The 25,292-nt window shown below is 39.8% G+C and overlaps 2 protein-coding genes and 1 non-coding gene across 20 annotated transcripts in view; 2 read left to right on the top strand and 1 right to left on the bottom strand.

The window, feature by feature from the left end:
- Positions 1–5,489, bottom strand: part of LOC105481485 (mono-ADP ribosylhydrolase 2) — a 2,105,812-nt gene extending 2,100,323 nt beyond the window's left edge. For 6 of the 12 annotated variants that reach the window (XM_071080850.1, XM_071080851.1, XM_071080854.1 and 3 more), the window contains exon 1: positions 5,408–5,488. In XM_071080850.1, the coding sequence (XP_070936951.1) occupies positions 5,408–5,477 (70 nt within the window). In that variant the 5' untranslated portion in view covers positions 5,478–5,488. Of the gene's footprint in view, positions 1–365; positions 670–973; positions 1,415–5,407 lie in introns of those variants that run through there. The other 6 variants (XM_071080861.1, XM_071080867.1, XM_071080866.1 and 3 more) reach the window with 4 other exon arrangements.
- Positions 5,490–5,548: 59 nt separating this feature from the next.
- Positions 5,549–25,292, top strand: part of LOC105481639 (SEL1L2 adaptor subunit of SYVN1 ubiquitin ligase) — a 137,690-nt gene continuing 117,946 nt past the window's right edge. For 5 of the 7 annotated variants that reach the window (XR_011613536.1, XM_071079691.1, XM_071079693.1 and 2 more), the window contains exon 1: positions 5,549–5,699. Coding sequence is in view for 4 of the 7 variants with exons in the window: in XM_071079691.1 (XP_070935792.1) it covers positions 5,642–5,699 (58 nt within the window). In the remaining 3 variants the exon portion in view is untranslated. The remainder of the gene's footprint in view (positions 5,700–25,292) is intronic. The other 2 variants (XM_071079695.1, XM_071079694.1) reach the window with 2 other exon arrangements.
- LOC112426629 (U6 spliceosomal RNA) lies at positions 22,932–23,040 on the top strand. The gene has a single exon (XR_003018003.1). It is a non-coding gene; the product is annotated as a U6 spliceosomal RNA (small nuclear RNA).

Below are 25,292 nucleotides of genomic sequence, written 5' to 3'. Positions count from 1 at the left end.
TGCCCAAGTCCCAGCTGCGGTGCAGAGGAACTTGTGCCGCGCCCAGGGCTACCGCCTGGGGGTCCCCGTCGCGAGCGAGGCGAAGGCAGCACCGCCTCGGGAGAGGGTGACCAGGTGCCGAGGGCGACAGAGAGGGGCGTGCGCCCACACGTGCGCGAGCTGCAGGTGCCCAGGGGCGGCGCGTGCACGCCGAAGTGCGCGCGCGTGTGCGCGTGTGTACACACGGACACGGGAGGGAGGCGGCACCGGCCGGGAGGGCGCGAGGCGGGAGCTCGGGCGGAGGGCGCCGCGGCATACACAGCCTGACCCCCGCCCCCACCCCAACCCCCACCGCCCGCACCCCCAGGACTCGACGGGCCGGTTACCTTTCTCCTCTCTCCACACCTTTTTCTTCTTGTTGCTGGGGTACATGTTGCCGTGGGGGTGGCTGGCTTTAAGCTGCAAGTTCCCCAGGCTCACGGGCAAACAGGGTGTGTGTGGAGTGGGAGGGGTGGTAGGGGGCACTCAGCAGGGAAAAAGTGAAAGAGGCTCCGCGTCCTGCGCTGCTCGCCGCTCGCTGCTCTCCAGTCGCCGCCCTCCTCCCTCAGCCCGCGCTCGGCTCCGGCTCCCACCCGCCTCAGCCCCGCGGACGCCGCCACAGCAGCACCTCAGAGCCTGTCAACTAGGTCACGCCTCGCGCTAACCTAACACCCGCGCAGGCACCGCCTACCAGCCGCTAGGCAGCGCCGCCTCCCATTGGCTGCACTGCCCGCCGCTCTCCGCGTTCTAGCCACGGCGCGCCCCAACTTGGGCCCCAAGGCGCACGCGCAGGCGCAGGCTCGGGCTCGACGCCGAGGACGTTAGGGAGCTGGAGGAGGCGGAGCCAGGGAGCGAGGGGGCGGAGCCAGGGAGCGAGGGGGCTGCAGCTGGCCTCGAAACGGGGGCGGGGCTTGGAGCCGATGCCTAGGAGGAGCGGGAGTTGGACCGCGCTTACCGCTGGCCTTTTGGAAGACTTGGGGGCGTGGCCTGTAGGGCCAGGTGCGCCAAGTGACGGGCGAGCTGGCGGGCGAAAGCCGCCTCAGGGACTTGGAGGATGTACAAGTGGGAGGAGACCGAGGGTCAACATGAATTGTCCGTACTCACTCCAACTGCCGTATTGGGGAGAATTTTTACCAATTAATCTGATGCTTTCCTCTGGGTGGGCAACTGAAAAAGACCAAAAAAAATGAAAGTATTGGGAAATGGTTCCACATCGTATGCAGTTGGTTCCTCAAACTTGTAATGGAAATTACAAATTTCATTGGAATTTGGTGGTTTAGAAAGAACAAATGTAGACTGGGATACTCAAGACAGTTTTAAGAACCAAGAAGTTGCGGACAACCAAAGTGTCATATTGGAAACACGTCTTACATCAAAACAAATCCAGATGCCTGTTAACCAGAGCCAAGTGGTCTTACTTGATTCTACCAATTGCTTAACGTTAAGACACAGATCCAAAAAGCTGGCTTAATTCTGAATAATACTAACCTGGCGAGTTCTGAAAATCCGGTTTCACATGAGTAGGGTGACCTATAATTTAGAAATTTGGTACCCTCCCCCCAAATTTATTGTGTTTCTATATATCAGATCATCTTCAAGGCTAACTGAGTGGATGTGGTAAATCCACATTTATTTGGCAATTTGGGTACTATGTTATATATATATATTTGGCAAATAATTATTTGGAACACATTTTTAAAAAATAATAGAAAAGGAAGAAAAGGGGGAGGCCTCGATAAGAATTGTAAAGAATGGAATATTTTTAGTAGTAGGACACTCTCATAAGGATGATTCACAAAATGGTAAGGTAATTTTTGTTTTGTCTTTTTTTTTTTTTTTTTTTTTTTTTTTGAGACAGAGTTTCACTCTTGTCACCCAGGCTGGAGGGCAATGGCTCCATCTCAGCTCACTGCAACCTCTTTCTGCCAGGTTCAAGCAGTTCTCCTACCTCAGCCTCCGGAGTAGCTGAGATTACAGGCATGCGCCACCACACCTGGCTAATTTTGTAGTTTTTAGTAAACACGGGGTTTCACCATCTTGGCCAGGCGGGTCTCAAACTCCTGACCTCAAGTGATCCTAAAGTGCTGGGATTACAGGTGTGAGTCACCGTGCCCAGCCTGTTTTTCTTTTAATGCTGTGAAATATGTAAAAAATAGATTTGGGAGAAATAAAGGCTTCAAGAAGGAAGTGGCATTTGAGCTAGTAATAAAAATATATACTTATTTTTTAGCACTAGAAATAGAAAGAGGTCTTTGATTAGAGACATTACCAAGGAAGAATAAGTAAAACCGGATAATGAAATAGATTTTGAAAGAAATGTGAGGAAGAAAAGAAAAGCATTTCATAGGAGGGTAAGGTGGCAAATAGCAATGTTGGTATTAAGCAATACGGGAGCAGTTGCAGATTTCGTGTGAAAGATATTGACTTCTTATTTAGAAATGCGAAAGGTAAGAAAAGTACATCACACTAGACACCTTCCCTTCAACAGAGAAGCTGTTGGCACTCCAGCCTCTAGCCAATCCTTCCACATGTGCTTTCTTAAGAACATTACACTATTGATTATCTCTTCTCTCATGTCAGCTCAAAGAATTGGAACTTTTATTGTATGAAAGCACATTAAAAATATGTAGAGGGCATTTGTTCCAGCATTTAGTATTAATCACTCTGACAAAATGCCATTATCATTCAAAACTGTTAAATATTTAACATCCCTAAAGTACCTGAAATGTGCCATGTACCAAACTGAACTCATGCTCCTTCTCCCAGTTTTCCCCATCTCTTTGAATGGCTCCATTACTAGTTTAGTTGAAAAATCTGGAAACCTAAGCACCATCCCTTGTACCTCTTATAACTTCATTCTCATATCGAATCAGTTGCTATACCTACGCAATTTTATTGAGCAGTCTGTATAAGTCTGGAATCACTACTTTCCAATAGCATTGCAGTAAACTTAGTCTGAATTTAACTGGACTATTGCAAAGACTTCCTAAGTGGCCTTCATGCCCACTGTTGCACCTCGTCTGTCCAGTCTAGACTGCATCTAGTGATACCTTGTCAGAAGTGATCACGTCTTCTCACTTCTGTAAGTCATTCAATGACTTTCTGGTGGTCTTTACTATGTGCTGACTTATGTGCACCCAAAATTCATATGTTGAAGACATAATCTCCAATTTGACTAAATGTGGAGATTAGGTCTTTAGGAAGTAATTAAGGTTAAAAGAGGTCATAAGGGTGAGTGAGGTTAATAGGACTGAGCCCTTATAAGAAAAGGGAGATCTCTTTTGCCCTCTCCTGCCACCCCCTTTCCCTGCTATGTGAGGACACAATAAGAAGGTAGCCATCTGCAAGCAAGAAGAAGGCCCTCACCAGAACCTGGTCTCAGATTTCTAGCCATCAGAACGATGAGAAAATTAATTTCTGCTGTGTAAAGTCACCCAGTCTATATTATTTTGTTGCAGTTGCCTAAGCTGACTAATACAGTCTTTTCACAACAACTAAATTATTAAGAATGGAGTGACTATCACCTACTAATCCAGTCTTATTTTATACTATACTCCACTGCCACCCCCATGCCCCAGTCTCTGATTCCAGCCCACAGAGCATCATTTCATGTTCTGGAACACCATATAGCCATTTTTTTTTTTTTTTTTTTTTTTTTTTTTGAGACGGAGTTTCACCCTTGTTGCCCAGGCTGAAGTGCAATGGCGCAATCTTGGCTCACTGTAACCTCTGCCTCCCAGGTTCAAGCAATTCTCCTGCCTCAGCCTCCTGAGTAGCTGAGATTACAGGCATCTACCACCACGCCTGGCTAATTTTTGTATTTTTAGTAGAGACAGGATTTCACCATGTTGGCCAGGCTGGTCTTGAACTCCTGACCTCAGATGATCCACCCGTCTTGGCCTCCCAAAATGCTGGGATTACAGGCATGAGCCATGGCACCCAGCCCATAAAGCCTTTTAACATGTTCATTGCATCTTTTAACATGGGACATGATTTGTTTAGCTGACTCACACTCATTCTTCATATTTCAGCTTAAACATCACTCCCTAGCAAAGCCTTCCCTGACTCTGACCCCACCTGACCTTTGCCCTGTTTCCCCTTATATGCTTTCATTGCTCATTGATTTTCCTATAAAGCAGTTTGGGTTTGTTGTTGTTGTTTTGAGATGGAGTCCCACTCTGTCTCTCAGGCTGCATTGCAGTGGCGCAATGTCTGCTCACTACAACCTCCACCCCCCAGGCTCCCGGCCCCGAGATTCAAGCACTTCTCATGGCTCAGCCTCCTAAGTACCTGAGACTACAGGCACGCACCACCAAGCCCAGCTAATTTTTGTATTTTTAGTTGACACGGGGTTTCGCCATGTTGGCCAACCTGGTCTCGAACTCCTGGCCTCAAGTAATCCACCTGCCTTAGGGTCCAAAGTGATGGGATTAGAAGTGTGAGCTACCACGCCCAGCCAACATTAAGGATCTTGAGAGATTGTCCTGGATCATGTTTGTGGGCCCTAAATGTAATCACAAGTATCTTTATAAGAGGGGCACAAAGGGAGATTAAACTACAGAAGGCAAGTGATGACTGAGCAGAGACTGAAATGATGTGGCCACAAATCAAGGAATGCTGGCAGCCAATTAGAAGCTGAAAAATTCCAGGCCAAGGATGGATTCTTCCCTGGGACCTCCAGAAGGAGCTAGCCTTGTCTTTGATTTTAGCCCTGTAAGAATCGCTTTGGAATTCTGGTCCCTAGAACTATGAGAGAATAAAGTATTGTTGTTTTAACCCATTAAGTTTGTGGTAATTTGTTATCACAGCAATGGGAAACTAATAAAAGGAGTAAAACTATAAATTCAAAACAATAAAATGTCTATTTCTGAAGTAATGACCTGGACAGACTGTAAAAGTTGGATATTTTTGTAGGCATAATTTCTCAACTAGCTCTATGCCTTAGATATTTTTAATATTTGTATGTTTTCCCTAAATATTCATTTTGATTTCTCATAGCTTTGAAGGTATCACTTGTGAAATGTCTGTATTATTTGAGGTATGTAAAGACATTGTTAAACAGTCTTTGTTTGCCTTTGTTTCAGTAAATCCTCAGCAGTTTCTAACTGGAAAAGAGGATAAAGATTTTCATCCAGATTGGGAACAAAGCAGACTTGGCCCATTGTTTCTTTTCCACTACAGCCTAGAGATACCAGCTTACAGGATGATGTCAGATCAGTTCATGTACCTTAATTGTGTTTTTACGTAAGTGTAGTTTATACCTCTAGAGGCAACATAAAAATAAGAACTTTCAGCACCCCTGAACACAGTGGAACGTGTGGACATGTACGAGTTGGACTTATGGTCCCTTCCTTTCATGTTAGAGAGCCACCCCTAATTTCTAGCCTACCCCTTATCTTCAGCCAGAGGAAAGCAGTGGATCCTTTCCACAGCCTACATTCTCCAGCAGCTGCCTTCATTCCAGCTTGAAAGGAACTCCCTGGCAGCCCATTGGCCCAAGAGTAAGGAAATGGTTGCTTAGCAACTGACTCCTGCCCCCACCACAGCCCTGAGAAGAGGAGCTCTTGGGCCAACCACCTAGTTTCTGCCTGTGTTACAGTGAAGAGGAGTTGCTTAAGAGAAGATGAAGCCCTTGTCTCTGTTAATAGAGATATTGATAATTCTTGGGGTCACAATTAAAAGTAAGTTTTTTTTGTCCTTACAGTTCTCTGTGAGGGTCTTTTCTCTTTGCTCAAACAGTGCCAAGGGCAGAAGCCAATCAAAAGATTAGAACTTTACTATATCCCTAAGTAACGCCATTTTTGTACAGGTATTTTAAAATGTGCAATGAGAAAAACAGTTGATAATGATAGTCTCACTTGGGATAATACTTGGGAAGGGTGTGGGCGATGGGGAGAAAACAAATCTGTGAGAAAACCACTACAGTAATTGTTATAAAGTAGGGATATTTAGGGCAAGTTGTTAAGTGTTATTAAATTTAGAATATCATAAAGGTCTAGTTCCAAGACTTTAAAGGAAAAATATAGGACTCAAAGAGTTTGAAAGATTCATAAACATGTTCTTTTAAAATATTTACACAATAACAATTTCACTTCCAAAGTTTCAGTGTTTCCTGTATAGTTACTATCTGAAAATGGAAGTTATTTTCCAATCTTGTTTCTTTGGCCATTTTTTGAGTTACTTTTTACCCAATCCTCATATAATGTGCTCATGATAAATTCAACTTAATAAATATTCATTTGGTCCCTGATTGTCTAGTAGTTAGAATTCGGCACTCTCACCGCCACAGCCCAGGTTCAATTCCCTGTCAGAGAAAAGAAAAAAAAAAAAAGGAAATATTTGGATTTTACCCAGAAATGTAAGATTGGTTTACCATCCATAAAGTAATCAATGTAACAATCACATCAATAAAAGACAAAGATCACATGATCATTCTAAATCTAGTAAAAGCATTTGACAAAATTCAACATGCTTTGTGATAAAAATGTGTGACAAACTAAGAACAGAAGGAAACTTTATCAACCTGATATAATATATCAAAAAACCCAAAGCTACTATATTTAATGGTGAAAGACTGAATGCTTTACCCCTAACATCAGGAATAAGACAAGGATGTCCACTTTTGCCATTTCTATTCAACATTGTACTGGAAGTTCTAGCCATGGCAATTACACAAGAAACAGAAGTAGAAGACATCAAGCTTGGAAAGAAAGAAGTGAAATTATCTGTATTCACTGATGACATGATCTTGTATACAGAAAATCCTATGGAATCAAGTACAAAACTATTAGAACGAATAAATGAGCTCCACAGCACTGCAGAATAAATACAAAAAATGGTTCCATTTCTATACAGTAGCAATGAGCAAACCAAAAATGAAATTAAGAAAGAAACTTTATAATAGTATCAAAAAATGAACTACTTAAGGATAAAGTTTACCCAAAAAATGCAAAACTCATCTTCTGATAACCACAAAAATTGTTTAAAGAAGTTAAAGACAACCTCACTAAATGAAAAGACTTCCCATGTTCATGGATTGGAAAACTTAATATTGGTAAGATGGCAATACTCTCCAAATTGATCTACATATTCAACACAGTCTTTATTTATTTGGTTTTTTTTTTTTTTTTTTTTTTTTTGAGATGGAGTTTCGCTCTTGTTGCCCAGGCTGGAGTGCAATGACGCAATCTCAGCTCACTGCAACCTCCGCTTCCTGGGTTCAAGCGATTCTCCTGCCTCAGCCTCCCAAGTAGCTGAGATTACAGTCGTCTGCCACCACACCTGGCTAATTTTTTGTATTTTTAGTAGAGACGGGGTTTTACCATGTTGGCCAGGCTGGTCTTGAACTCCTCACCTCAGGTTATTCACCGGCCTCAGCCAGCCAAAGTGCTGGGATTGCAGGCATGAGCCACCGCACCTGGGCTTCAACACAATTTTTATGAAAATCCCAGCTGACTTCTCAAAAATTGGCAAACTGGTCTTAAAATTCATATGGAAAAAAAATGTTCCTGAAAAAGAAGAATGAAGTTGGAGGACTCACACTTCCCAATTTCAAAACTTACTACAAAGCTGCAGTAATCAAGACAGTATGGTCCTGATGTGAAAATAGACATATACATTACTGGAATAGAATTGAGAGTTTTACAAGTAAACTGTCACACTTATCATCAATTGATTTTTGTCAAAGATGCCATGAAAACTCAGTGTGGGAGGTGCTGGAGGAGATAATCTCTCCAACAAACGGTGCTGGGACAACTGGATAACCACATGAAAAAAATGAATTTGAAAAAATTAAATAAAACAATTTTTAAAAGCTAGGCACAATGGTTCCTATCTGTAATCTCAGCACTTTGGGAGGCCAAGGCAGAAGGATCACTTAAGGCCAGGACTTCGAGACCAGCCTGGTCAACATAGCAAGAACCTCATCTCTTTAAAATTAAATTAAAAGATAAATAAAAATTTCATAAGAATGAATTTCTACCCCCACCTCATACCTCATATACACAAATTAATTCAAAATAGATCAAAGACCTATACATATAGCTAAGGATTTAAAACTCTTAGAAGAAAACATAGACATAAATCTTCCTAACTTTGGAAAAGCAATGATTTCCTAGATATGCCACCAAAAGCACAAGCAGAAAAGGAAAAACCAAACTGATTATCAAAACTCTTCTGCTTTGGAGGATATCATCAAGAAACTCAAACGACAACCCATAGAATGAGAGAAAATTCTTGCAACTCATATATCTGATGAGAATTCAGTATTCAGAGTATACAAAGAACCTTACAACTCATCAACAAAATGACAACCCAATTTAAAAATGGGCAAAGAAATTGGATAGACAGTTTCCCAAAGAAGAACAAATGACCAAGCACGTCAGAGATATTCTACATCATTGGTCATTAAGGAAATGAAAGCAAAAAGCCAGTGAGTTATCACATCACACCCAGTAGGATGGTTATAATCAAAAAACAGGAAATTATCAGCCGGGCACGGTGGCTCACACCTGTAATCCCAGCACTTTGGGAGGCTGAGGCAGGTGGATTACGAGGTCAAGAGATCAAGACCATCCTGGCCAACCAACATGGTGAGACCCCGTCTCTATTAAAAATACAAAAATTATCTGGGCATCATGGCAGACACCTGTAGTCCCAGCTACTCAGGAGGCTGAGGCAGGAGAATCGCTTGAACCCGAGAGGCAGAGGTTACAGTGAGCCGAGATTGCACCACTGCACTCCAGCCCAGGCGACAGAGCGAGACTCCGTCTCACAAAAAAAAAAACAAAAAAAAAAAAAGGAAATTATCAAATTTTGGAAGGATATAGAGAAACAGGAGCCTTAACACATTGCTGGTGTGAATATAAAATGGTATAGTCACGGTGGAAAACAATGTGGCAGTTTCTTAAAAAGTGAAACATAGATTTACTAGGTTGGTGCAAAAGTAATTGAAGTTTTGGCATTAAAAGTAATGGAGAGGCCGGGTGTGGTGGCTCACGCCTGTAATCCCAGCACTTTGGGAGGCTGAGGCGGGAGGATCACAAGGTCAGGAGATGGAAACCATCCTGGCTAACACGGTGAAACCCCATCTCTACTACAAATACAAAAAATTAGCCAGGCGTGGTGGCCGGCGCCTGTAGTCCCAGCTATTCAGGCGACTGAGGCAGAAGAATGGTGTGAAACCGGGAGGCGGAGCTTGCAGTGAGCCGAGATGGTACCACTGCACTCCAGCCTGGGCAACAGACCGAGATTCCGCCTCAAAAAAAATAATGGAGAAAACCATAATTACTTTTGCACCAACATATGCAATGTGACCTATTAATTCCACTACTAGGTATATAACCAAGAGAAATGAAAACATAGTGTTCACACAGAAATTTGTACACAAATATTTATAAAACCATTATTCATTGTAGCTTAAAGGTGTAAACAACCCAAATATTGACCAACAAATGAGTAAATAAACAAATTGTGGTATTTACATTGGAATATACATACGATGGAATATTACTCAGCCATAAAAAAGAATGAAGTACTGATACGTGTTACAATTTGGATAAACCTCAAAAACAGTTGTGCTACATGAAAGAAGCGACACAAAAGGCTGCATATTGTATGATTCTTATTTTATGAAATATCTGAAATAGGCAAATTCAGAGAGATGGAAAGCAGATTACTGGGTTAGGGGATGGCAGAGGGGAGAAAGAGGAGTGACTACTTAATGCGTACAGAGTGTACCTCCAGGATGATGAAATTTTGAAACTGTAGAAAGGTGATGGCTGTATAACACTATAAATGCACTAAATGTCACTTAACTGCACACTTTAAAAGGGGTAATTGTATGTTACATGGATTTCACCTCAATTTTTAAAAAATGTTGCAATGCTTGGAAAACGGGCAATTCCTCAAAAGGTTAAACACAAAGTTACTATATGATCTAATAGTTCCATTCCTAGGCATATATCCAAGAGAATTGAAAACACATTTCCATACAAAAACTTACACATAAATGGTAGCATTATTCATAAATAGACAAAAAGTGGAACTAGCGCAAAAGTCCAACAACTGATGAACAGATCAACAAAATGTGGTATATGCATACAAAAGAATATTCAGCAAAAACCACAAACAAAGTATGATATGGATAACCTTGAATACATGCTAAGCAAAAGAAGGTAGACACAAATGGCCCCATATCATGTGACTTCCTAGGTATGAAACATCCGTAATAAGCAAATACACAGAGACTGAAAGTCCATTACTGGTTACCTAGGCCTGGGAGGTATGCGGGAATTGGGGTGGTGATGACTTAGGGGTACAGGATTTCTTTTGGGGTAATGAAAATTGTTCTCTGATTGTGGGATGTTTGCACAAATTTGTGAATATCCTAAAGGCCATTGAATTGTAGAGGGAAAAAGTAAATCTTTAATGAAGGTTATACACCAGGAGTATTGGGGATATAAGAATATCTAAGAACAGTCCATATCCTCGAGCAGCTTAGAGTCTCGAAGAGAAAAACCAAAATAACTAATGAATAAATTGTAAAGTGTTGTAGGTAATAAAACAGAAGCATTTACAGGGTACTGTAGGGCACAGAATGAAGGAGAGGTCAATTCTACTGGTGTGTGGAGTAGTCAGAAAGGCTTCACAAAGGAAATGGCATAGACCGAATCTTGAAAGATTAGTCAGTGTTCATCAAGCAGGCAAGGGAGAACAAGAACATTTCAGGCCAGAAAAAAGGACCAAAGACACAGAGGAATGAAAGAGCATGGTCTATAAATAAGTGTATCAGTTTGCTGTTGTGTAGTATATAAGAAGCAACTTATGAGGCTGGAGTGGTAGGTAGGGACTTTGTGTGACAGGCTGTGAAGTTTGGGCTTTATCCTGGGAGGAATGGGTAGTCATTTCAGGTTTATTCCTTGAAGAACATGAATAGAATTATGCCTTAGAAAAATGACTTTGAGAGTAAATAGTAGCTACTAGATGTGAGGGTTGGGGGAGAGGGGATATCCAACGGTTGGTTAAACAAATACAAAAGTATAGCTAAATAGGAGGAATAAGTTCAAGGGTTCTATAGCACTATTGTGTGACTATATTTAACAACAATTTATTGTATCAAATAGCTACAAGAGCAGATATTGAATGTTCCGAACACAAAAATGTGATAAACATTTGAAGTTACAAACATGCTAATTACCCTGATTTGTTCATTATACATTGTATATATGTATCAAAATATCACACTGTGCTCCATAAATATGTACAATTATTACATATTAATTAAAAACTAAGAAAAGCAAAAAAAAATTTAATAGCAAAAAAAGCAAATATTCAGCGCCCTTTAGCAAAAAAGAAAGAAAAAAGGGAAGAAGAGGAGAGAGGAGGAGAGGGAGGAAGAAAGAGAGAAAGAGAGAGAGAGAGAGAGAGAGACTTTGGCAGTAGAGGATTGGATGTCACTGTATAACTCTGGTGACAGTGTAACTAGTAGAACATTACTGAATTGTCCAAACAAGAAACAATGAAGACTTAAACTATAGCAACAGCAGTGGGAACTGAGAAGAGTTGATGGATATCAAGGCTAGAGAGATTATCACAGAAGTCCAAGGTGAGAGAGTGCTAGGAACATGGGAATTGCCAACAATGCCAAATGCCAGAGAGAATGGGGAAATTAGAGTCAGCAAGTGACCATGAAATTTAATAGCTTGAGAATTTTTGTTTCCAGGACAGTTTCAGCGGAGAAGCATGAACAGAAACCTGATGTCAAGGCTGGGTGTGGTGGCTCACACCTGAAATCCCAGTACTTTGGGAGGCTGAGGCAGGCAGATCACCTGAGGTCAGGAATTCGACACCAGCCTGGCCAACATGGTGAAACTGCGTGTCTACTAAATATACAAAAATTAGCCAGGCGTGGTGGCGGGCACCTGTAATCTCAGCTACTCAGGAGATTGAGGCAGGAGAATCACATGAACCCAGGAGGTGAAGGTTGCAGTGAGCTTAGATCGCGCCACTGCACTCAAGCCTGGGTGACAGAGCAAGACTTCATCTCAAAAAAAAAAAAAAAAAAAAAAAAAAGAAAGAAAGAAAGAAAAGAAAAGAAAAGAAAGAAAGGAAGCTGATTTCAATTGGTAGAAGTGAACATGAAGAGAGAAAGTAGAGACATAATGATTATACAGAGTTCTTCCAGGATTGTGGCAGTGTTCAGGGTCAGACTCTAGCTATCGATAGATCATTCATTAATTGTGGGTGTATAGAGAACCAGCCAAGTAGTTAGTGGGAGAGAAAACAGTTGTTTTTTAAAAGCTAGTGCTGGCGGGGCGCAGTAGCTCATGCCTGTAATCCCAGCACTTTGGGAGGCCAAGGCGGGCAGATCACATGAGGTCAGGAGTTTGAGACCAGCCGTGACCAACATGGAGAAACCCCGTTTCTACTAAAAATACAAAATTAGCTGGGCGTGGTGGCGCATGCCTGTAATCCCAGCTACTCCAGAGGCTGAGGCAGGAGAATCGCTTGAACCCAGGAGGCAGAGTTTGCAGTGAGCCGAGATTGTGCCATTGCACTCCAGCCTGGGCAACAAGAGCGAAACTCTGCCTCAAAGAAAAACAAAAACAAAAACAAAAAACAAAAAACAAAAGCTAGTGCTAAAAGAGCTAAGATTCATATGTAAAATTAGCCCTTGACCTCACTTATTTTCCCTCTCTTTGCCCCTCTACCCTATTTCTCAAGGCAAAACGGACAGGTCTATCCTTTTTCATTCAGATACACCTTGCAAGCTTGCATGTTGCCTTTTTATTCATTTTTTTCACTTGATACTCATTGTATTTTGATTTTACCTATATAAAATTATTGGGGAGGACATAACTATGCGATTGTCCCTGACTCTACATTCACCTAGGGAATTTCTTAAAAAGTTACTGAAATGATTTTTCCCTTTTGGTAAATCCTCAGGTTAAAATAGTTGAAAATGATGGAAGGAATGAACAGTCCATCCCAAAGTCTATGGCTTAGAAAGATGGAAGGAAAACTAATTATGTTAAACTAGTCATTTTTTTCTAATTTTTTTTTCTCTCTTCACTCTATCAACTTAGCTGCTGCTTTTTTTTTTTTTTTTTTTTTTTTTTTCCTGAGATGGAGTCTTGCTCTCTTGCCCAGACTGGAGTGCAGTGGCGCGAACTCAGCTCACTGCAACCTCCGCCTCCCAGGTTCAAGCAATTCTCCTGCCTCAGCTTCCTGAGTATCTGGGACTACAGGGGCTTACCACCACACCCAGCTAATTTTTGTATTTTTAGTAGAGACGGGGTTTCACTCTGTTGGCCAGGATGGTCTCCATCTCTTGACCTCATGATCCACCCGCCTCAGCCTCCCGAAGTGCTGGGATTACAGGTGTGAGCCATCGTGCCCAGCCTGCTGCTGCTTTAAGGTAGTGTAAAATATATCACTGAGGCAGAGAAAAGGCACTGCCAAGAGCTCTGGCTATAGATCATCCAGAGTCCAAGGTTTCCTGCCTCCCATCTATTTCTTTTCTTTCTTGTTTATTTATTTAGATCTCGCTTAGAAAAAATTTTTTCTTTTTTCTTTTTTGAAAATTTTTATTTACAATGATAGAACTTGCTACTACCTCAGAATATACCTTTTTCTTTTTTTTTTTTTTTTTTTTTTGGCAGAGTCTCATTCTGTCTCCTAGGCTGGAGTGCAGTAGCATAATCACAACTCACTATAGGCTTGACTTCCCAGGCTCAAGCATTCCTCCCACCTCAGCCTTCCAACTAGCTGGGACCACAGGCATGCACCACCATGCCAGGCTAATTTCTGTATTTTTTGTAGAGATAGGATCTCGCTATGTTGCCCAGTCTGGTCTTGAACTTCTGAGCTCAAACGATCCTCCTGCATCAACCTCCCAAAATACTGGGATTACAGGCATGAGCCACCATGGCTGGCCCCATCTATTTCTTTCTAGTAGTAACTCTTATCATACACTTCTGTGATTACAAAAGCAAAGCAAAACAACAAAAAGTTAATAGTAACTCTCACAGACACACTCCACCTACCCAGCAGCTCTCTATCCCAGTTGAAAGGGGCACGTAGCTCATCAGTCTCACAGTAACCAGAGGCCAGAAAGCAGTTGCCTCACAATCATGTCTAGGTCCCTGTCTGGTCCAGAAGGAGGCCACATAAAGACCAAGCCCTGGACATGTTGCAGAGGAAGCTGAGCCTAAGCAGTACAAGCAGGAAATATCCTACTGCTTCAGAAATGTTCTTGCTTCTACCAGTGCTATTTTGAATAACCTATGGAATTGAGGATTTCTAAATTACCTTTGCTTTCATTAAATTCTTTTATGTTGTACCTCTAACCAGGGAAAAGATACATTGCAAGTAACTGGAGCATCTCTCCTTGAAAAGAAGCAGGAGAGACCAGGTGTTATGATAGGATTGATGACTGCAAGAGAGAAGTTTGATAACTGTGTTATGTGAGGGATCAGTAAAAAAGCACATTTCTCTTTTGTGAGTTTCCTGAAAGTTATAAGGCTTTTTCACACCTTTGTATCTCAGATTCATCTGAATGGTTTCTGATTTTGTATTTTTTTCAGTGACAAATATTAATTGCATATTTATGGGGCACAATGTGATGTTTTGATATATGTATATGTTGGGCAATGATTAAGTCAAGCTAATTAACATATCCATCCCTTCATATAAGTACCATTTTTTGTGGTGAGAACATTTGAAATCTACTATTTTAGTAATTTTGAAATACAGAATACATTATTAACTATAGGCACCATGCTGTGCAACATCTAAAACTTATTTTCCTATTTAATTGAAACTGTACTCTTTGACCAACCTCTCCCCATTCCCCATACCTCCCTCCCCAGCCTCTGGTAACCATCATTCTATTCTCTATTTCTTTCTTTCTTTTTTTTTTTTGAGATGGAGGTTTGCTCTTGTTGCCCAGGCTAGAGTGCAATGGCACCATCTCGGCGCACTGCAACCTCTGCCTCCCAAGTTCAAGTGATTCTCCTGTTTCAGCCTCCCGAGTAGCTGGGATTATAGGTGCACACCACCATGCCCAGCTAATTTTGTATTTTTAGTAGAGACGGGGTTTCACCATGTTGGCAAGGCTGCTGTCAAACTTCTGACCTCAGGTGATCTACCTGCCTTGGCCTCCCAAAGTGCTGGGATTACAAGAGTGAGCCACTGGGCCCAGCCTCTACTCTCTATTTCTATGAGTTTCAACTCTTTAGATTCCACATATGAGTGAGATCAGAAAGTATTTGTCTCTCACTTCCTGGCTTACTTCATTTAGTATAATGTACTCCAGTTTTATCCATGTCGTTGCAAATAGCATGATTCCTTCTTTATAAGGCTGAATAATATTTCATTGTATATATATACAACATTTTCTTTATCCATTAATCCATTGATGGACACTTAGGCTGTTTCCATATCTTGACTATTGTAAATAATGCTATAATGAACATGGGAGTGCAGACATCTTTTTGACATACTGATTTCAAGTCCTTTGGATATATACCTGGAAGGGGGATTGCTGGATCATATGCCAATTCTTTGTTTGTTTGTTTGTTTGTTTTTTGAAGAATGGCTATATTGTTTGACATAATGGCTGTACCAATTTATAGTCCCACTCACAGTGTATAAGATTTCCCTTTTCTCTAGCCAGGTGTGGTAGCTCACACCTGTAATCTCAGCACTCTGGGAGGCCAAGGCGGGCAAATCACCTGAGGTGAGGAGTTTAAGACTAGCCTGGCCAACATAGTGAAACCCTATCTCTACTAAAAATAAAAAAATTAGCCAGGCACATGCCTGTAATCCCAGCTACTTGGGAGCCTGAGGCAGGAGAATAGCTTGAACCCAGGAGGCAGAGGTTGCAGTGGGCTGAGATTGCGCCACTGCACTCCAGTCTGGGTGACAAAGCAAGACTCTGTCTCAAAAAAGATTTCCCTTTTCTCCACATCCTCACCAACACTTATCATCTTTCATCTTTTTTCTAACAAGTGTGAGGTGATATCTCGTTGTGATTTTAATTTGCATTTTCCTGATGATTAGTGATATTGAACATTTTCTCATATATCTGTTGGCTGTTTGTATATATCTGTTGGCCATTTTTATGTCTTCTTTCAAGACATGTCTATTCGGGGCTTTTGCCCACTTTTTAATCAAGTTGTTTGTTTTCTTCCTATTTAGTTGAGTTTCTTATCTATTTTAGATATTAGTCCCTTGTCAAATGTATGGTTTGCAAATATTTTCTCCCAATTCATGGGTTGTCTGTTCAATCTGTTAATTGTTTTCTTTGCTGTACAGATTTTTAGTTTGCTGTAAATTCTATTTGTCTATTTTCACTTTTGTTGCTTGTGCTTTTTGGGGTTATATTTAAGAAATCACTACCCAGGCCAAAACTGTGAAGCTTTTCCTCTATATTTTCTTTTAGTTTTAGAGTTTCTGGTCTTATGTTTAAGTCTTTTTTATTTTTTTTGAAATGACAAAGTGACTGGGTTTTTTTGTAAGTAACTAGATTAAATTTTCTTCCATTGTGCCAATATGTGACCCAACACAGAGATTAGGTGCCAGTTTCAGGAAAATAAAGTTATATTTTTGTCAGCCATGAATGTATGTCTTCTGAATATTTTTCTTTTGTTTTTAGTTGATACATAAACATGCATCAACTTCATCAATGATGCAGAGTGATATTTTGTACATATATAGAATGTGTAATGATCAAATCAGAGTTATTAGCATAGCACCTCAAACATTTATTATTTCTTTGTGTTGTAAAGGTTCAAAATCTTCTCTTCTAGCTTTTCTAAAATATGCAATAAGTCGTTAACCATATTTATCCTACAGTACCATAGAACACTAGAATTTACTTCTCCTATCTAGCTGTATTTTTGTATCAATTAACCAACTTCTCCCTATCCTCCTCTCTTCCCATCCTTCCTATTATCTAATAACCACAATTCTACTCTATCACTTATATGAGCTCAATTCTTTCCGCTTCCACATATGAGTGAGAAAATGCGGCGTTTGTCTTTCTGTGCTTGACATTTCACTTAACATTATGTCCTCTGGGCTCATCCATGTTGCATAAATGACATGATTACATTCTTTTTTTCTTTTTTCTTTCTTTTTCTTTTCTTTTTTTTTTTTTTTTTTTTTTTTTTGAGACAAGTCTCACACTGTTGCCCAGTCTGGAGTACAATTGCATGATCGCAGCTCACTGCAACCTCTGCCTTCTGGATTCAAGCGAGTCTCGTGCCTTAGCCTCACCAGTAGCTGGAATTACAGGCATGCACGATCATGCCTGGCTAATTTTTGTATTCTTAGTAGAGACGGGGTTTTGCCATGTTGGCCAGGCTGTTCTCAAATTCCTGACCTCAAGTGATCCACTCGCCTTGACCTCCCAAAGTGTTGGGATTACAGGCGTGAGCCACCACACCTGGCAATTTCATTCTTTTTCATGGCTGAATAATATTTCATTGTGTATATTTTTATTTTTTTATATTGATATTTATTTTATGTTTTTATATTTTTATTCATTTATCTGTTGATGAATATTTAAGTTGACTCCATATCTTGGTTATTGTGAAAAGTGCTGCAATAGACATGGGGACACAGGTGTCTCTTCAGTATACTGATTTCCTTTTCTTTGGATAAATAGTAGCAGGATTGATGGATCATATGGTAATTCTATCTTTAGGTTTTTGAGAAACCTCTATACTGGTTTCCATAATGGCTGTACCCATTTACTTTCCACCAACAGTGTTTAAATATATGGTTGTCAAATGTATGGTTTGCAAATATTTTCTCCCAATTCATGGGTTGTCTGTTCAATCTGTTAATTGTTTTCTTTGCTGTACAGATTTTTAGTTTGCTGTAAATTCTATTTGTCTATTTTCACTTTTGTTGCTTGTGCTTTTTTCTCCACATCCTTGCCAGCATTTGTTAATTTTTGTCTTTTCGATAACAAAGTCATTCTATGTGTTTAGGTTTTTAATACATTTTGAGTTGATTTTTGTATGCCTTGTGTGATAAGGGTCCAATTTCATTCTTCTGCAGTGGACATACATTTTTCCCAACACCATTTATTAAAGATAGTGTCCTTTCCTCATCATGTGTTTTGGCACCTTTGTTGAAAATCAATTGATCATAAATACAAAAGTTTATTTCCGAGATCTCTATCTTGTTCTGTTGGTCAATGTGTCTGTTTTTAGTCCATTATCATGCTGTTTTGATTACTATAGATTTGTAATATATTTTGAAGTCAAGTTGTGTGATGTCTCTAGCTTTGTTCTTTTTGCTTAAGATTGTTTTGGCTATTTGGGGTCTTTGGTAGTTCTACACAAAATTGATGGCTGTTTTTTTTCTATTTCTGTGAAAAATGACATTGGGATTTTGACAGAGATTATATTGAATCTGTAGATTGCTTTGAGTAATATGGACATTTTTACAATATTAATTTTTCCAATCCATGAATATATCTTTTTATTTATTTATGCCTCCTTGAATTTCTTTCATCAAAGTTTTATAATTTTTAGTATACAGATCTAAAAGCTTTCTGTATCAAACAATTACTACTACTCTTTGAATCTATTCAGTAGGGTAGCACTTATTGGAGACAGGACAGGCTTTGGCCTGGGGAGAGCTAGGTGAACAGACCCCCTTGCAGAACCCGTAAATGCTCATGCATCAGCTTTATCTCAGCTTTATTGAGGAACTCCCTGACATGTTCTTTTTGTCTGACAGGAATCACTCTTCCCAATTCCGACTCCACTTTTTTTTGCACATAAGGGTTCATAAGTCTCTCCCATTTTATGTATATCCCAAGAATTCTCTCTGCCAGTGATAGCCCTCTACCTGCTCCTAATGGATCCCAAGATCTATCCCCCCATCAATTGAAACTGCTTTTTCGAAGAATGCCAACAGCTCATTGATTACCAATCCAGTGGCCTCTTGCCGTTCTTTCTGCTAACCTCTGTGCACCATGTGACATTACTCACCATCTTCTTTTTCCCTCTTCCTCTGCAGAGCCATCTCAGGCTCTTTCATGGGCTTGTCTTTCTCAGTTCTCCTTTAAATGTTGTGCCCAAGGCTCGGTGCTTGGCTTTCTTGCTCTTCGTATTCTATGCATCTCATGCTGTCACCCAAGCCCCACACATTTGTTTACATGTCTATATCTCAGACCCTCCTTCTAATCTCTAGACCAGCATATCCAGCTACATGATGATCATGAAGTATGCATGCAGATTCCTTAAATCAACATTTATTATCAAAGTTACTTCCTCCTCTGTTTTTTCTCTTGTTAATGGCCTCAACTATCCTTCCCTGCTCACCTTGTTCTCAAGTACTCCAAATTGTGTGATTATACAGTTCTAATTCCCGTAAGTATCATTTAATTCAGTGTTTTAACGATAAGACTGAGGCCTACCATGGTGAAATTGCTTCCCCCGCGTCATCCTGCAAAGCTAAATCTAGAACCAGGATCTCCTAATCCTTTATATTTATTCATTCCCTTATTCTTTTACCAAATCTTGTCAATTCTACATTCTCAGGGGTTTTCCCACCTATGCATTTTCACTGTCTCAATTTAAAATCTCATTTTAGTATCTTTTAACTACACTAATACACTTCTAACTTGCTTTTCTCTTATCCACATACACTACTGCCAGAAATAATATTCCTTAACTCCAAATCTAATCATTATGTTCTCCTGCTGAGACATCCACTTTATATAGAATAAAGTTCTAATATCTTGTCCAGTAGTCAAAATCCTATATAATTAGATCCTAGCTTCCTTTCTATTTTGTCTTAGCTACACACGTATTTTATTTCAACCAATTCAAACTATTATTAGCTACTCAGTATACCTAGCTAACTCTCCCACTTCCATGTCTTTCTCAAGCTGTTCTGCAGACGGTCTGTCGACAGGAAAGGACTGTCATCCAATCTTCTTCCCCATCATCGCCATAAATCTAAAGTATAGTATCTTGTTCATCTTTCAAGGTCTATCTCAAGTTCTACTTCCTCTTAAAAAAAAAAAAAACAGATCCAGCGCAGTGGCTCATGCCTGTAATCCTAGCACTTTGGGAGGCCGAGGCCGGTGGATCACGAGGTCAGAAGATTGAGACCAGCCTGGCCAACGTGGAGAAACCCCGTCTCTACTAAAAATACCAAAATTAGCTGGATGTGGTGGCGTGAACCTGTAATCCCAGCTATTCGGGAGGCTGAGGCAGGAGAATTGCTTGAACCCGGGAGGTGAAGGTTGCAGTGAGCAGAGATCATGCCACCATACTCCAGCCTGGCAACAGAGCGAGACTGTCAAAAAAAAAAAAAAAAAAAAAATCCTTGGTGGCTCATGCCTGTAGTCCCAGCACTTTGGGACTTTGGGAGGGTGAAGCAAGAAGAAGCAAGAGGATCTCGAGCTCAGGAGCTCAAGACTAGCCTGGGCAATATAGTAAGACCCTGTCTCTATAAACAAAAAACAAAACAAAACTTTCCCAACCCCTTCCAAGTAGCACATTGTGCCTTTATTGTCCTCTGCATCAGAGTCTCATAATTGAGTTAGTTTTTAACTCCCTTAGCAGATTGCTAACTACGTGATTACAGAGATGGTGTTGTACTTGCCTTTTAGATCTCCTTTAGCTCACTGTAGAACTTGACATTTAGTAGATGCTCAGAAACACTTGTAAAATTAAATAGTAATTAACATACATGTAATGCTATACTTTGTAAAATACATTCCCAAAACTTGTGGAGTAGGTCATTCAAATGTTTTCATTATTCTAAATTTATAGATATTTAAAATTCTGAAGAACAGAGTTTAGTAAGACCTGAATTCTCTGGTGGGAATCAAAGGTTTTTACTCTGTATTACCTTTGTTATTCTAAGTCTGAAATCTCCAAAGGACTGTGCTGCGTATTTTCCTCACAATCATATTTACTTGCCTCAGGCTGTTTGTGCATACTATTAAACAGCCAGATGAAAAATTAAAAATTCAATCAATCATCCAAATATTTTTAAATGTAATATACATATGTTTGCTTTCATATAGAACAAACAGCCAGGTGATTGATCAAGCTATTTGCTTTTCAACCAGTTGTTTTCACAGTATGATTATTACATAAACTCTAACAGTGATATTTTATCAGTTTTTTGTAGATTTTCTAATTTTACTGGATTCTTCAATTTATTTACTATAGTCATCTAGTCCTATTTATATAATTTATCAGCCAATAAAATATAGTTAAAAAAAAAAACTGGTTGTTATGACTTCTTTAAGCCTGTTCCCTCAGACTCAGAACCAAGATTATAATGCCAGGATTGAAGAGAATATTCTAAGATTGGATAAAGTGATTTACACCCTGCAGCTTCCATGATTGAGAGATTTAGGGAGAAAAAAACAAAAACACATTAACTCTGGAAACAAGCAGGAGTGTCTTTGAAATCATCAGGAATTCCCAAGAGACAAAATAATAGGTGGAATTGAATTGAAAGAGAAAACTTTTGCCCAAAATGTGCAAAAGAGAATACTGCTAGGAAAGACGTAAGAGTAGCTTCAGGGAAAAAAAGGAAGGAGCCCTGGCGCGGTGGCTCACGCCGGTAAGCACTTCAGGAGTTTGAGGCGGGTGGATCACCTGAGGTCGGGAGCCTGGCCAACATGGTGAGACCCCGTCTGTATTAAAAATACAAAAATTAGCCAGGCAGGGTGGTGGGTACCTGGAATATCAGCTACTTGGGAGGCTGAGGCATGAGAATCTCTTGAACCCGGGAGGTGGAGGTTGTAGTAAGCCAAGATCGCGCCACTGCACTCTAGCCTGGGGGACAGAGTAAGATTCTGTCTCAAAAAAAAAAAAAAAAAAAAATGCAGTAGGAGCAGCCTAGCAATTCTGACCCCCACTCCCCTCTCAATCGCCACTACCACCATATACAGAGGAAAGGGCAAGACTTATGAAAGGCTAGGTTACTAGGTTGTTGGACCAACCCTCCTACTGAAATAAAATGATACATGTAAAATACAAACTTCTTAAATGCATCAGAGAGTTTAGAAGACAGTGAAGTACCAGATAAAAGATCTAGGGAAAATCTAGAACCTAGAGAAGTAAGCACAAATGCCCCTGAGCAGAGCCAAGATTTGCTCCCTCCTGGCCCCAGCCGTGCACCTGAACATCAAAGCAGCTTTTGCCCCTGTGCTAGGCAAGTGTAGACACTGGTTTTAATGGCCACACAAAGAGGATAGAATCCAATACTCTAGACCTGTCCAAGGTGAGAAGTCTAGTAAGAGACCTTTTCAACATTAACCTGGGACCAGAAAATTCTATACTCTTAAAATAAGGGCACACTACCCCTTCCCAAGTTCAGGGATCAATAGGACTTAACTTTTAGCAGAGCAAAGAGAAAAGGAAAAAGAAAAATATATCTCTCTGAGAAGTTGTGTGGTCATGTGCCAGCCCTCACAGCTTGGGTTTACATTGCTTAGGGGTTCCCAGGCACCCCAACCCTAGAACTAGCTCTAAGGTTAGATCTAGGCACCTAGGTTAAACGTCAGGAAACTGGCAAAAGTAAATTCACGTTTTCTCCATGGAAAGACAACTTCATCATAGGCCTCAAAGAATCCACCCTGATAAAGTTTGCAGTACATAGTCAAAAATAAGTGCAAAAGGAGACAAATCACTATTAGGTGGGAGCATTTGTGGTCGGCATTTGTGCCAGAGATATAGACTGCGGCTGCAAATGGCTAGTGATATTCATGGAGTCTCTATTCCTATTCCTAGAATACTAGCTCCTGTTACACTCTGATAGCACACCCTGCAATACCCACAAAGTCACTGGTAGAAAGCTGAGGTAATTCGTTACAGCATTCACAGACAGATTAACGGGGAAAATCCAAGCCTAACACGAGGACAGTAGGACTCAGCAGTGCTTACATATTCTACAATTTGAACAATTCGGAGAATATTGGCATGGCCCCTGCACAAGGGTGACCCCCAAATTTGTGAAGCATTCCATATTTTTTAAAAAGCAAACATTTGAAGACTTTAAAACATAAAATACCGTAATATATATTTAGAGAGGTTACTTAATCCATGAAACAAGAACAGGCTTTAATGAAAGAAAAAAGATATTTTAGAAATGAAATATCTGATAGCAAAAGTAAAAACCTTAAGGCTGAATGGCAAAATTGTCATAGCTGAAGAGCAACCTGGATGCTCAAGATCAAACTGAGAAATTCCCTCAGATCATAATACAAACAGATAGGGAGATGATACATATGAAACAAAGGTTAAGGCACTTGGAGGATACACACAAACATTACAATATCCAGACAATAGGATTTCCAGAAAGAGAAAATAGAACTCAGAGGAAAAATAAATCAAATAAAATTCCCTAGATATGAAAAAAGACTCAAGTTTTTACATTAAGGCCCACTTTGTGCCAAGCAAGAAGACAGGGAAAAGACCCGCTCATAGAAAATAGTGGTAAAATTTTAGTACTTTATGGATAATAAGAAAATCCTAAAAGCTTCTAAAAAGAAGCTTTTAGAACATGTTATTTACAAACAAAAAGCACCCTCTTGACTTCAGATTCTTTAGCCACACTGAGTATAAGAAGACACTAGAGAAATATTTTCTAAAATACTGAGGCGAAAATGATTTTGAACTTAGAATTCTATAATCTGACAATCAGACAAGTGTAATGACATTTTCAAACATGAGGCATTTTCAGACATGAATGGATTCAGAATATTTATCACCCACAAAACCCTAGCTGAAATAATAGCTAGAAATGAAGTGAAAAATGAATCCAAGAGAAGACTGGAAGTGGTAAGCCAAGTAACCTTTAAGACTTATGATAAATCTAAATAAAGTTTCATTTTATTTTTTAGAAATACAATAATCACAAAGATTTATTTTTTAAAATCCTTTTCACAGTAGCAACAGATGTTATAAAATAGCTAGGAATAACTTTAATGAAGGTGGAATAAAATACCCAGGGAATGAAAATTAAAATGTATCTGGAGAACATTAAACAAAGAAACCTGAATAAATTAAAGCTGTATGTCTAAATGATTCTGTGTTGTAAATATGCCAAGTTTTTGTAAATTAACATTTCCAGTCAATTGTGAAGTAACAATTCCAGTCAAAATATCAACATATTTCTAAATGAATCTGACAAGCCTATTCTAAAATTCATCTAGAAAAGAAATTATGCTGGAATTCCCAAGATAAGTTGCACAAAGAGGAACATAGAGGGGGTGTGTGTGTGTGTCCCCATACACACAGAGAAGTTCCTGCTCAACCAGATAGTAAAATATACAATTATAAATATACAATAATTAGATATATAGTAATTAGGGTATTGCCAGAAGAATAGAGGAGTAGATCAGGAAAACAGAACAGAGAGTTAAAAACGGACCAGTGCATGAATAAGAATTTAGTACTTGAAAGGAGATTTTTAAATGTAATAGGAAAGAGATGAATTATAATAATTGCTAGTGACAAATTGTCCATTCATTTAGGACATAATGGTAGATACCACTTCATACGAATCACAAAAATGATCCAGATGGATTAAAAATGTAAATTGTAGCCAGGCACAGTGGTTCATGCCTGTAATCCCAACACTTTGGGAGGCTGAGGTGGGTGGATCACCTGCGCTCAGGAGTTCGAGACCAGCCTAGGCAACATGGTGAAACCTCATCTCTACTAAAAATATATATAAAAAAAAAGAAAAGAAAAAATTAGCGAGCTGCGATGGCATATGCCTGTGGTCCCAGCTACTCAGAAGGCTGAGGTGGGAGGATTGCTTGAGCCTGGGAGGTGAATGTTGCAGCAAGCTGAGATTGTGCCACTGCACTTCAGCCTGGATGACAGCATGAGACCCCGTCTCAAAAAAACAAAACAAAACAAAAGTACGTTGTAAAAGCAAAACTATAAAAATAGTTTAAGGAAATACATGAAAATATAGATTCAAATGCTTGGTAAGAAAACCTTCTTGAACAAAACACAAACAAAAGGTTATAAGTGAGGAAAGAATGTATAATTTTCTCTGCTTCAAGATTTAAGACGTCTATGGTGAAAAGGATACAATAAACAGTTAAAAGGTTGAAAACAGACTGAAGAATATATTTACAACATACACACTGAATCAAATAACATCCAGAATATATAGGGAATTCCTAAAGATTTTTTTTTAAAAAGAGCCTGATAGAAAAATGGGCAAATGACCTAACAGTCAGTTCCTTAGGGAGGAAATATAAATACTCC

The sequence above is a fragment of the Macaca nemestrina genome, chromosome 15 (genome assembly GCF_043159975.1).
Source record: "Macaca nemestrina isolate mMacNem1 chromosome 15, mMacNem.hap1, whole genome shotgun sequence".
Taxonomy (NCBI): domain Eukaryota; kingdom Metazoa; phylum Chordata; class Mammalia; order Primates; family Cercopithecidae; genus Macaca; species Macaca nemestrina.
This window is presented reverse-complemented; position numbering and strand designations above follow the sequence as displayed.